At 38.1% G+C, this 13,628-nt stretch overlaps 2 protein-coding genes across 2 annotated transcripts in view; one reads left to right on the forward strand and one right to left on the reverse strand.

Moving 5' to 3' along the window:
• On the forward strand, positions 1 to 6,845 carry LOC104158986 (allergin-1-like). The gene is made up of 8 exons (XM_009696777.1): positions 1 to 156; positions 1,571 to 1,615; positions 3,136 to 3,421; positions 3,754 to 4,038; positions 4,542 to 4,655; positions 5,136 to 5,225; positions 6,309 to 6,371; positions 6,796 to 6,845. Exons 1-8 carry the CDS (start codon positions 1 to 3, stop codon positions 6,843 to 6,845), a joined length of 1,089 nt encoding a protein of 362 aa, XP_009695079.1.
• Positions 6,846 to 8,546: 1,701 nt separating this feature from the next.
• POLG2 (polymerase (DNA directed), gamma 2, accessory subunit) overlaps positions 8,547 to 13,628 on the reverse strand; it is a gene marked incomplete at its 5' end in the record, with an annotated part of 5,377 nt that continues 295 nt past the window's right edge. The window contains 7 exons of the mRNA XM_009696775.1: positions 8,547 to 8,747; positions 9,674 to 9,774; positions 10,387 to 10,467; positions 11,280 to 11,420; positions 12,466 to 12,639; positions 13,019 to 13,124; positions 13,271 to 13,397. Coding sequence (XP_009695077.1) covers positions 8,582 to 8,747; positions 9,674 to 9,774; positions 10,387 to 10,467; positions 11,280 to 11,420; positions 12,466 to 12,639; positions 13,019 to 13,124; positions 13,271 to 13,397 — 896 coding nt within the window. The remainder of the gene's footprint in view (positions 8,748 to 9,673; positions 9,775 to 10,386; positions 10,468 to 11,279; positions 11,421 to 12,465; positions 12,640 to 13,018; positions 13,125 to 13,270; positions 13,398 to 13,628) is intronic.

The following is a 13,628-nucleotide window of genomic DNA, read 5'->3' on the forward strand; positions in this document are numbered from 1 at the left end:
ATGCCTCTGGTGAAGGGGGAGCCGCCCAGGCCCCCTCACCGCCCGCAGGCACCCGCGGGGCGCCGCGAAAACACCGAAACCGCCAGCGGGCGGCGGCGCAAGGGCTTCGCGCCACAGCCTTTAACGGCCGGCCCCTCCTCCCCTCCTGACAGGAGGGTGCGACACCTCTCCTCCATCACCTGGCTGCGAGCGTCTTAAGGACTATTTTCGTGGTTTTCTGACAAAAAACAGGCTCCCACAACAGGAAAATGCACAAACGCTCTCAGTTCTCCTGACAGCTGCAATTTTACACATGCTTCCTGTCAGCTGCAAAGAAATGTTCCACTCTCGTGGTTAGTTGTCAGCATTTCCTGATAAGAAACATTTTTGAGGGGATGGTAGAGGTTGTCTTAAAAGAAATTAAACAGAAAAACAAAACAAGGAGGAAGGAAGTTGCACAAAAAACTACGAGGAAGCTTTGCAATGCTTCAACAGATCAGGCTTTGGGAAGGATTTTCTCTTACACAGGGGAAGAGGACAGACTTTTTAGGACCTTGTCTTGTTACCTTCAGAAACTGGAAACAAAGAAGTCAAGGATCGCAGCAATGCGTTTATTGCATTCTCTGTATAAGTACTTCTTTACGTACACCAGGGCCTGGATTTCTTCAGAAGGCATTGCCCATGTATAGCTAAAGATTACATTTACTTTGCCCAGAGGATGACAAGTAAAGAACATCTACTTGCTGTAATTATGTAGCTTTGTATTACTGATTAGCTTATCAAATTAGTCCTCAAATTTCTTTCTGCAATGGTGTTGAACTCAAATTTGTGATGAGATTTGTACCTCCTAGTACAAGATCTCACTTCCTCACAGCTTAATATTTGAAGTTTGACCAAAATACTTCCCTAACAACCTGGCTAGCTATAAATATTTATTAGCATCTTAAAACTTCTATAGATTTGATACTGTCTTTTTTTAGACAATTTTTAAAAAATTATATTGCTGCTAAAAAAACCCAGTACCATGTACTCCCTTAAGTCTCAGCCATACAATCATTTGCATTCTCTCTAGCAAATGAGTGGCTGTTTGGTATGAATCAGTGAACTCATTCCCTTACTAGAACAGTGCTAGAAAAATTATATACAGTTTTATATACTGCATGGCAGCACAGTTCTACCACACAGCTGTGACATGGAAAACTGGTGATTACATCACCTAGGTCTTAGAACAACTCTATGTAACATTTAGTTGTATCCCAAACTTCAGTTTCTCACTCCGCTGTTTTTTCTTCTGCCCACTACTCTGTCTGCCATAGGCTAAGTCTAAGGGGAATATGACAAAAGTAGTTACACAAATATCCGTAAAGATGAGCACTGTTTCCATATTTAGGACTTCCTGAACCCCTAGAGCCACTTCTCAAAGAACTCATTAGTGTAACTAACTCCACCAGCTCTCTTGCTCAGTATCAAGAAAATGTTTTCTCTCACAATTCTGCTGTTTTCCTACTGTAAGCTAAGGACGTACTTATTACAAATCTTTCTAAATAGGAATAATTTTTTCTTGTCTGAAAGCTTTCTTTTCTTTTCTTAGTTCAAATGTCTCTGCAGATCCAGGAAACGACTACAAATGGCAAAGGTAGGTTCTCTTTCTTTGGTTTTGGGATATGTGCTGGAATAGGCTCTTAACAAAAAAATGGGGTAGGGATTTAAAAATGTCCAAAACCTTCATGTAAAATTAAATCTTTCACCCCTGTCTGTGCAGTAAGGCAGTTTACAAGTTTCCATACAAAGTGAACTGTCTCTTTGCTCACTTTGCTGACTTGTATGTACAGTCAAAATTGCTTTAAATTGTTAAAACATATTTTTCCCCTCTAGAAATGTCATAGTTTATCTTAGTCATGACTAGTTTATTACAATTTTCTATGAAAAGACATTACAAGTTTTTATTACATGTTTATTTGTATAATAACATAAAAGCATACTAATTTGATAGACCATCAAGGCTTCTGCTGCCACTACTGGAGACTTCAATCTACTTATGCAAGGTTAATTCTGCCTGTTTACATACAGCCACAAATAAAATACTGCTTTTACTTTCAGGTTCGCACGCTACCTTTCAACTAGCATATAAGGTTACTTTCTCCTGCAATTAACATCCCATAATATTTATATTTATCTTTTGTACTTTTATTATTTTCATTGCTGGTATAGTTCAAAAGTATTTTTGTTGGTTCACCTGGATATATCTTTTGACTTTGTGTGTATATGCTCTCTTTTGTATTTTTTCATCAAGTGTTTGAAGCTTCATACTAATTTTGAAAAATACAAAGTTGTGGTGCCCACTACCAGAGGTGAAAAAAAAATATACCCCCCCTTACTTCAACAGAAATAAGTGTAGCTTGGTCCTGTCACATCCCATCTGAGGAGAAGGAAGAGGTGACTCAGGTTCGTGGATTCTCTCAGTGAGAATTAAGGTGAAACGACACTCAAGGTCCGTGGGCAAACAAGACTTTTATTCTATAGCTAGGCTCATTGGCAATTAAATAGGTAACAGAAAAAGGATGTTGGGCCTTGTATTAATTACTAGATGAGTGAGAGAGAGTTTACCAGTCTGGGGTCCTGCGATGGTCTAGGCACAGCAGAGTTTCAAGGATGCTTCCATCATCATTAACGTTTCTTCTGTCTTCTTCTTCTCTCTTCTTCTTTTCTACTCTTAGCGCTGGCTCTGCCCCTGGGTTCTACATGTTGTACGTTTTAGGTGGGGCATATCACTTTCTGGTGTGATGCAGCTTTACATGTTCTTGGTAACCTCAATTTCCATACACATGGGTGTTACTCATTATATACATTTTGCTTGTAATGAAGCAGAAGGTCACTTTCGCTTACCATATGGGAGGGGGAATGGGCCCAAGGTAAGGCTGCCCTGCCTCCACAGAGCTCCTTTCCTCACCCACATCCTGCCCAGCTGGACCTGTTGTCAGGGAAATTGTTCCACTCCATCACTATTTGGACATATACCTTCTTGTAACAGGTCACCTGTTAATCATTAACTTTCTATCAGTCTCTCACAGGTCCTCAACATATTTTGGGAAAAATCTGAGGGTTTCTTGGATGATAGGTGCAGTGAACTCACACAGAAGTTTCTTCTTTCCAGAGGTGCTGTCCAATCCCAGGCTCATACCTGTTCAGGGGACTTTGAATGTAGTGATGAACCAGAACGTGACCCTCTCCTGCCACTCAGACTCCGGATCTCCACCTGTCAGATACACATTGTTTAAACGCAATCAGAAGGTATCCACTTTAAATAGGCCAGACTTGACTCCCAGTTTGTTTAACTTGACTATCAACTCTGCCAATGATGTGGGTGAATACAAATGCAAAGCTCAGAGTAACATCTCCAGTCACGGAAAATACAGCAACAGTCTCAACTTCACCCTTATAGGTATGTCTTGCTGTACACCTTCTCAGAACATTTTATTTTAGGTGCACATAGGCATGTCTGATGCAACGTATCAGCAGCAGGCATCAGGGCTTTGTTTGCGACAAGTAACATTTTGGACTGCAGTGTGTGCCTGCTTTGATTGCAGAGCTGAACTTCGCTGCAAATGGCTATTACTACCTTAGGACTCAGCAGTGCTATTCTGATCTGTCTCACTGAGCCCACCCATCCTTGATGCCCACCTCATTTGGCAATGTTACCACTTAAACTCAGAGTCTTGCTTTGGCGCTTTTCCTGTACTCAGTGACGCAGTCTTTTCAGTTTTCTCTTTACAGTGCCAATTTCCAAACCAGTGCTGAGCTCACCCACCTCTCAAGCAAAGAAGGGCCAGAATGTGACCCTATCTTGCCTCTCAGAGAACGGCTCTCTTCCTATCACATATGTATTCTTCAAAGGAAGAAAAAGCATCTCTCCCCCAGTGAAGATGCTGAAGAGGGAAGCAGCTGTGGTTTTTCTATTTATCAATTCCTCTAGTGACTTTGGAACCTATAAATGCAGAGCTGAAAATAGCTTTTGCAATAATACAAAATACAGTGACAGTTTCAACTTTACATTAGCAGGTATGCATGCATGAAACAGTTTACTACTGTTGATAAACAGGGACCTCACAAAATTCAGAATGTTGTAACAATGCAAATTTTTTAGCCAGAAATTTTGTTCCTGCAATGTAATGTTCAAAATATTTTTTACAATAAAAAATAATTAGAGCTTTTAAAATTAATGTAAAAAGATAGAATTCCATGCAGCCTAGATAGTAGTAGAAGTTGAAGCGACCATGAAGGATAACGACAAGATTCACTTTTACAAAAGACCCCTGGTCCACCTTGGGGAGAGTCTAGTTTCATTTTTCTCTCTGGTCCTATGAAAGAGAGAGTCTACCAGCACCTGTAAGCTCCCTTCCTTCCGCTGGGGCAACGTGCACTTGGGACTCTCCTGAGGATTTACATTAACCACTGTTAATCCAAAAGCTGAAAGTAATGCAAAGTGTTGATTTGAATTTATAGAAAATACTTAGAATATTAATAATTTCATTGCATAAACCCCTTTTTTTTCTTTTTCGCAGAAGAGAGAAGCCATTCTCAGCTCCTGATAATTTCTCTTGGGCTGACCCTGCTACTATTTGTAATAGGATTTGCTCTGGCAATTCCATTCTTCATAATTCCTTCATATAAAGCAAGTAAGTTATTTGAATGTCTGTTTCATTTTCATGTGTGTTTCATAAATGAAGTGCTCATTTATGTTGTCAGTCATGTTGTCAATATGTTTTAGTATGCAAACATCAGGTTACAAGTAGAGGTATGCTCTTGGTATTTTAGGATATTTTCAAGTCTCCTCTTAACCAGCATAGGCAACTTAACAAGACATTCACAGGGCAAAACCTCTGAGCTGTTCTAGATGGCAGGCCTCGGATGGCAGAAGCAAAGCAACATCTATTTAACACACATAAATGTTGGAAGGAATTGGACCTTGTTGTTCTCAGTAAAGAAAGGAAATTCTATTAAAAATGCCCTTGGTTAAGGAGTGATTTTTATCATGAAAATAACATTATCTGAGACCTCCAAGTATTAAAAAAACCCCATAGAGCTGTTTACTTCCCTCTAAGAAAAACTGATATATGAATATAGGCATGTGTTTGGTTTTCTTTTACAATTTGCAGAAAAATTTAAGTGTACTAGGCCCTCAACTGGCCTTTCTTCAACAACGAATGCTGAAGAGTCTGAAAACTACGTCATATATGCAGAGATTGGTAAGTTCATGTTACTCCTCATGCAGTCATGAAACTTATTTGTAGGAGTTTGGATGAAAAATGCTATTATATTATTTGTAGCTAGTATGGGCAAATTTCTTCAGGTACTGCAAAAGCAGCGGAAGGGAACACTCAGTAAGTGAGCTAACACTCGCACTGACCATGCCTTGCAGAGGCATTATTTGAAGTCCCTCAGGATCTGTATTTGGCACTACCTGTCAGCCATGCAGCCAAAACTGCAACTGGTTAAATGAAGTTCTACACAAAAATCTACTGTAAACAGAAGTAAAATGAAGAATTGCATTTGGCAGCTCATGGTAAGGACTGAAACAGCCTTTACAGACAAAATGAAAATTAAAAGACAGTAAGTAGATCAGAGGTGCAACGCCTATTAACTAAGAGACAAAAGTGGGCTACATGCAAGTTGTAGCAAAATAAAACTTACGTAGCTCCTACATTCTCTTTAAAATTGTTCAGGGCACAATAGTTCTTTATTGCATGTTTCTTAACTTTGACAAGACTCAAAGTCAGTTGAAACTGAAATTATGAATTAATGCTAGACAACAAAGCAACTGACCTATGTTAAGACATTGTACTACTTCAACTGCAGAAAATACACAATAATGAAGTCTTTACATGAAAGCCACCATGCTATTAACTTGTAGTTTTCTACATTTGCCTTATACATGAATGTCAGTATTTTGAAGGGAAAAAGAAACCCTGAAAACAAACTAACAGCAAAGGTATCATGTTTCTCGTTTCTAAATATCAAAAAGGGAATCATTCTCTCCAAACAAATCTGCCCTCCTGTTCGTGCAGTAGACAGGTAGAATTGTAGCTGCTCTGCTGTGTTAGTTCAGTGCTCTGTGGAGCTGCTCATGCCAGGTATCAATCAGCATTCTACCCACATAGCCTGCAAGGACAGTGACGACAGCTCTGATAAGGCCCATGAATGCTACAGAAAGCATGGTAGATTTATATTCAATATAGAATCTTGCTGCTTTGTTTCAATATTATTAAAAAAAAATAATCTAGTCAGTCTCTTGTAAATGAGTTAACTGCTATTCATCATCTTTAATCCAGAGCCTGTTAAACCAGAAGAAGAATATGTCAACTGTTCTGTTATTAGAAGAGAAGATGAAAAAGGTGAAAACCTCAAGCTATAATATTGGAACATCTGATGCGCACAAATATGTTGGGGGGGCATTTTGCTGGTGGGAGGCAGGGTTTAGATGGTACCAGCTGCCTCCTGAAATTTCTTACTTACTATGGAGAAATTAAAATAAATTTAGGACCCTTTTGAGGGGAAAAAAAGCAAACAAAAAACCCCCAAATAAAAAGCCTATCATCATCCTACTTTAGGACACTTTTGAGGGGAAAAAAAGCAAACAAAAACCCCCCAAATAAAAAGCCTATCATCATCCTATGGCCCAAAAATTCAACAACCTCCGTATGAAACCATGCAATAGATGTTATTAGTGACCAAGTTGCTGATGGAATATTAATTCTTCTGCTGTGTATCTGTACTAAAAAAAGCAATTATGAATTATGTAATTCTGGCTTTTAGCAGAGAAGACTGCATGTGCTTCAGTCTATTCAAAGGTCCTCATCAGACATTGAGTACAAGGTAAGATACCTTTTGTGATTAAGTTAATCACGTATTTTTAGATTCTTTCAGTCCTCAGAGGTGATAAGTAACAAGTCTGCACAGAAAGAGATGACGTTTAGATACTAGTTTCCTGACCTAATTATTTTGTAGACTGGCAATATAGCTCGTTCTCTACTAGCAAGCAAAATCCTCAAGTCATAATCTCTAAGAGCTTCAACTTAAAAAAAAAAAAAAAGCAGAACAGATAAAAATTGCAATTAACAAAGACCCAAACAGCAATCCCATTAGACAAACAGCAGCTTATTGCCCAAATAGCACCACCATAAAACCCAAACCAAACCAATGCAATCACTGTCAGGTAAGATCTCGCTGGACACAATATACAGTCCGGCATTATATGCATCTGATGAATAAACAGAAAGGAGTAAGTAATATAAAGCTTTCACCTACAGCCAAGTTCCTGTACATTTAACAATTCTCCTGAAGTAGAAACTGGATTGTATGCAAACATAAGATAATCAAAAAGCTTTAGTCAAGGATTAAAAAAAAAATTTAAAAATCCCAAATGCATTGTCCGCTTACGCACATGCTAGAGGATCCATATTTGACATCTATACCTGCTGTTACCTAGCAGCAAGGATGGCAATTTCTCAGTTCAACGTTACTTCAGCTCTCAGAGTAGGGATAGGATGCTAAAATTAATTTTTGGGACAGTTAACTCCAAAACAAATTCTGCATCCTGCTCTATGCTGTTTCTTAGATGTTTCTAGGTTGTTTTAATGTCATTCCATAGCCAGCTTACATAGAATTACATGAGTTCAGTAAGTCACACAGCCACACTATGCTAACCTTGCACTATATCTAGCATAATTACACTATGCAGCAATTAATATTATTGTTACAAATAACCCATTTATCATTAAATAAGCACCACATTAATAGAAAAAATTTTTAAGGCAAGTTCTTGTGTTTCATAACATTGATGACTATCACTGGCCATGGGCCTTTTTGCTTACACTTTAAAGCACTTTAATACAGTGATGAAACAAGCTGTACAGGCATAGTAAATCTACAGAATCACTCAATTTCATATCTATTCAAACTCTTGTATCTGATTTTGACTATAACACTTCCGTATAGGATAAATATGATCATACATTAGTCTTTTTCCACTATTTTCTATGTACAGACATTTTTGTCCACAAAAATGCCTGTCAAAAACTGCTTACAATTTATTTCCTTTGTTACTCTTGATAATGTATTTCTGATTTTTATGTTTATCAAGTGCAAGATGAAGTAGCTTAAATGCTGAAGAACTGAGGCCACGCGATTAAAATACATTCCTACAAACAGATAGTACAAAGATACTTACTGACGTTATTAAAACACTTAAGATTTGGAAGTCTTTAATATAAAATACCATTTTCCAGCAGAGACCATAACTGTGTCAGCAATACACAGATGAAAGATGAATTTTTAGGTTAGGATGGAGTTATTTTCAATAAAACTGTAAAACTGAAGACATGAAAGAGAATATGGTTAGTGCTGCTACTGAGGGACAAGTCTGCCTCTCCCCTCTTTTCAAGGTAAGCCCAAAGACCTAGATGGTCTAGATTTAGACAGAAAACAGATGCACCACCAAGTTTTAGCAGAACTATTTGCAGAGAAACCACTGAGTCCATGACTCCACAGAAGCCAGTTCAGGCATAGACGTTTAAGAAATTCCTTTTATTCAATGAATTTAAGTTTACATATTTTTGGCTGATGTTACATACTTAGTTAAAAAGTCCTTCAGCCTAGAAATGTGCATCATTTCCTTCATGGTGGTGTCTCTGCTTCTCAGCTGGACCACTCCATTCTCTAAAGTGGCATCAGTTATCAAGACCATGAAGAGAACACTCATCTCATCGTACCTGCAAAAGAAAAAGAGTACGCCTGTTACTGCTTTTGCTGTACGAAAACAATTCAGATAAGTTATGTACAAATGACCATAAGCTGTAAATATTTATTTTTGCTATACTGCAGTAAGTCCTGTGTGAAGGCACCAGTTTTCTTGTTGCCATTCCTTGCTTTCCTAATTAGATTTCTTTAAATTATTTAGTTACTTTAGTACATAAAAATAATGTTATTTAGTGACCTATTACAAGAGTATTTTTGTAGAAGCAGAATATATCTTTCTTCTGTTATTTAATAGCCAGACTTACTTTGAAGACTACTGCACATGAACAAATAGTCTATTTATTTTCTCTTGGGGAAAAATTATTCACCAGTATGCTCAAGATCCATTGACATGAGCAGTGATATGCTCAAAATTCACTACTAATCAACAAATCAAACATGAAGCCCTTACATGGAATAGCTGTTTTTATGTCCACAAATTCCATCACAAACACTAATGGTAATGGTTCCAGACTTGGAAGAACTTTCAAGTTCAAGAGTAGACAGAGTGTGCTATTTGAAATAGTTCTTAAGAATGAAACACAAGAGCCAGTCCAGATGCAAAAATGGGGGGTGAGAGTGGGAAACAGTTCTGCGAGCTTATGACTCACGTTAAGAAATTTATTTTCAATAGGAGAGTCTTTAAAAGGCATTTCACAGTTCCAGAGAAATAACATGTGAAAGGCTTATACTTCACTTAATGTTAAAAATTAAGTATCTGACATTGCTCTTCATAATAGAACTAACTGAATTCAAGTTTATAGTTTGGGATACATGCCTTCAGTCATGTGGTTACTGCACTCGATGACTTCTTACTGAAAACAGGTATATTTTCGCTAGTCCACAGAAAGTCATCTTTCACCTTCATAGTTTTAATTTACAAAAGACTCTTTCTCCTTACTTTGTGTAAAGCTGTTCCAGAGATACCTGCACGGTTTCAAGATAACCCGGCCATGCAGAAATTCTATTTTCTGACAGTTCATTGAACAATCCTTGACAAACCTGTGTTTGTTTAAAAACAAAAGTTAAAAGACAGACTTTTGAGTGTTTGAAATCCTGTACAAAGAAACCATTAAAACTCTACTTAATGTGTGGTACTAGCATTCCTAGCTGGTGTTAATTTTCTGGCTGAAATAATCTCAAAGTAAAAAGCAGCCTGGAATTAAATCTCCATTTCCATTTAAAAACATGCCAGTGCAAATTCCCTCCCTCTGTGGGGACTGGCTTAATGACTGACTTAAATAAAAACTTTTAAAAAAACCTTCTGAAGATGTGACTCATCCATTAAGATAATTCTGAAAGATTAAGAAGCTGAGAGGGACTGTGTTATTTATTTTCCTTAATTTTGCATGGAACAAATATCAACTCTATTAACAGTACTAAAAGCAGCATGTTAATGCAAGGCAGGCATCTACTACCCACTGCCTGCAGTGCGCTCCTTTGGTTACAGCTCACAAGCTGCATAGCAGAAGCAGTATGAAATCTGTACAGCTGTGAATGTCCGAGAATGGAAGTAGCAGCATGATCTTCCCCAATGTAAACGCTGTCTGAATTGCAACAGAAGGTTACGTGGAGAGTCAATGCTCAAAATTAAAATACTTTCTTACAACATACCTGTCTCAGCTCTGTTGTTGGACCTTTTCCTACATCCAAGGCCACTTTAAGAGGTGCTAAACAAGGATGAAGTTTAAGTACCTAGTAATTTTACAAAAAAGCAACAGATTACTAAATGTATTTAGTATGAAATCCTAAACAGAACTAGGAAATACTAGATTTTTTCACTGAAATTAAGGTTCTAAACATGCAAAAATTTTCTCATAGCACAAAATCCTGAATTAGAAGCAAGCTGTATTTTATAGAACTAGCACATGTGCCAGCTAGGTTAGGGTGGCAGAAATTACTCCGTTTTGGCTGAGACCCAGAAAAGAGATAAAGTTATGTTAGCAGAGCTCCATCACCCTTAATGGAGCCAGAGTGATCAGAGACAGCCCAGCAGACAGCTACCATCCAGTCTACTGCCTGTTCCTAAAAACCAAACAGCACTCTAACTCCAGAAAACCAGAGTAAAAGTGGGAATAATGATGGTCCTTGGGGAAATGCCCCACTACCACCTGCAACCCACTTCTACTTGCATCATCAACCTTCAAATGCCACTGGAAGAGACAAACTCTTCTTTCCCATGCACAGCAGCTACATTCCAATTCCTCTTAACTCCTTCATCACTTGGATGGCAAGATCCTACCTACTCATTGAAGACAAAGAAGGTATAACAGGAAAAGTGACCTCAAAATGAGAGAAAAATTTCTTATGTGGGTGAAAAGGACAGCAGAGGCAGTCCAGAGGGGCCAGCTTATTGCTACCAGTGAGAAGCATGCTGTCTGCACCTGTTGGGGAAGGGAACGGAGGACAGCGATGTGGAAAACAGATGCATTTCCACACTTGAATTTATCACATTGTCTGTGGGGCTTGTACTTAAGACTCTCCTTATTTTTTCTACAGGAAGTTACCTTTCTCTGTGAATTTTTCTTTTTTGTTAATGGATTCTCAGCTAGCTGTAGAGAATCAAACAGATATGCTAATACTCCTCGGTCCAGATTTCCACTCACAGACAGAACATGAGGAATAACATTCTTCCTTCCATCTCGGCCCTGAAGAGAAAAAAACCCACAAAGGGATACCTCAAAGACTGTCCCAAAAAGCCTTTTGTTTACTTTAAATGTGTAATGATGCACTGAGCTTAAGCACCCTTATTACATTTAAAATACAATCAGACATGTATTTTTAAAAGTTACCAGCCATCTTAAAAGTGTAAGACTAAATAGATAAGATTGTAACACTGGGGAAAGCAGAAGATCAGAGCAGCATGGGATTATTTTCTTGTCCTGCATCTCTGATCATAAATTTACATCTATGGCCAATACACTCAAAACCCTGCATTTTGTTTTGGAGGTTTGTAGACTATTTCCAAGTGACCACAAGGATCTGTCCCCACATTTTGAGAAATCACAGTTTTGTAGGTTATATTAGTCTTCTGCCTTCTGTACAGAAATAAGCTGCAAAACTAGGGAAGACAGACAGGACTGTCATGAGAAGGAGAAGGTTGCAATTTACTAGTAAAATACCAAGTTACGCTCATTTTATCTGTTCAGCCTGACTTTTCAAACATAGCCATTCACTAAAAGTTTGCCCCTCTCCAATATATTCAGTGGAAAGGTTTCCCTCTGATCCATTCCCCCTTCTGAGCATGGTAACTTCTATAAAGCCATCTGCAGTGTTTATAACCCATTAATCTACATATACTTCTACATACATGGAACTGGACAAGCTACAGAAAGAAAAAAACATTTACAGGTTCTTTTTGATGTGAACTTAACACTGTAAAACACCGACCAAGTTTGTCTTGACATCTACTCACAGATACAGGTAAAGGCTACGCAACTGACAACAGCTGTCTTGTCAATATAGCTAGGTCATTTCTAATTTCAACTAATTAACTCCTTGTAAAAAAGACCCCAAACACTATTTTATCAGGTTTTCAAAATGAAGGTCTGACTGCAGAATATCAATTGTACTGCTTTTACAACAAAAGAATAAAAATACATTCACATGCTGAGCAATCGGACCAGCAAAGAAACCATTTCTCTCACACATTATCAACTTATCTGAAAAGATTTTTAATATAATAAAGCTTACAAGTAATTTTGAACTATCCCCTGGATACATCTGCAAAAGTTCAGTATCGCCAAGGTTCTTCAATGTTTCTATTGTTTCTGTCCCCCAAGGAAAGCTGTAATGTAAATTAAACCCTCTTCTTCCTTCTTCATCCTGAAAATCACTGCTTCCGAAGTTAGATGGGCCTACTGCAAACTGAAAAGAAGAGATATAAGAGGTGATCACTTCTGTGCATGCTGTATTAACTACAAAAGACAAGTCTGTAATGCAAGCTGAAGTCCATGATTTTCAGCAAAAAATTTTCATAAATTACAGCCCAAATCTCTTTGTTGTTTCACAGCATTTTGATCTCACTTACAAACACAAAACATGTGCCTTTCTGCAAGTCACGTTATAAACTGCTTAACAAGTTTGTCATAAGTCATTTTTTGGTTCCTCACAAGAAATACATGTATTTCAGTGACAAGAACAGACTACCAATATAATGCCATAAAACCGATCAGGGTGTCTCTTCCCCCTTTTTCTGAGATACAAAAAAGCAGGCCAAGATTCCCCATGTGTATGCTGCTGTTACCTTTCTCCACCATTGGAGTCTCTGGCGTAACCAGTAATCGAGCCACTGTCCTGCAGTTCTGGGAGAACTAAACCATGTAAGCAAAGATGTGGTCCTTTCGCCTATTCTTTAAACAATAGCAAGGTCAGCAAGTTAACTCCTTCAAAAATAACAGGGAAAAAGCAAGAGACAGTATTCAAAAATAATCCAAAAGTGAAACAAGTGCAAACAGTTGATTTAAGTATGGAGAGGGCTTAATCCCTCTTACTCTACCTTATAGGATTTCCATTGTGTTGTTCACTTTCTGGAATTGAGTGAAAGCATACTCCAATTTGAGCGAGGCCACAAGGCAGTCTTTTGTTCACCAATTCTAAGCAGCTAACGTATTGCGCCAAAGCACCTGTCAAAAAACAAATTGCTAATTTTAGTAGCTACAGGAAAAAAAATAATTTTTTAATTCTATTAAGAGTGAACTTAGCACATATGATGCATATGCTTTTTATATGCGCAGTCCCACTAGCGTTAGCGTTTTACAGAGATCAGCTCAGCAGTCCGCAGCCTGATTCCTCCAGGTTCTTTGGCAACTGTGATTTTAAAGCGTCTTTCCCCTAACTACAAGGAAAAGCATCCG

Source organism: Cariama cristata, unplaced genomic scaffold (assembly GCF_000690535.1).
Source record: "Cariama cristata isolate BGI_N322 unplaced genomic scaffold, ASM69053v1 scaffold2923, whole genome shotgun sequence".
NCBI classification, from domain to species: Eukaryota; Metazoa; Chordata; class Aves; order Cariamiformes; family Cariamidae; genus Cariama; species Cariama cristata.

Coding starts and splice junctions, on each gene's coding strand:
- LOC104158986 (XM_009696777.1), top strand. CDS start 1: ATGCCTCTGGTGAAGGGGGAGCCGCCCAGGCCCCCTCACCGCCCGCAG. Junction 157..1,570: donor CCTCCCCTCCTGACAGGAGG/GTGCGACACCTC, acceptor TTCTTTTCTTAG/TTCAAATGTCTCTGCAGATC. Junction 5,226..6,308: donor CGTCATATATGCAGAGATTG/GTAAGTTCATGT, acceptor TCTTTAATCCAG/AGCCTGTTAAACCAGAAGAA.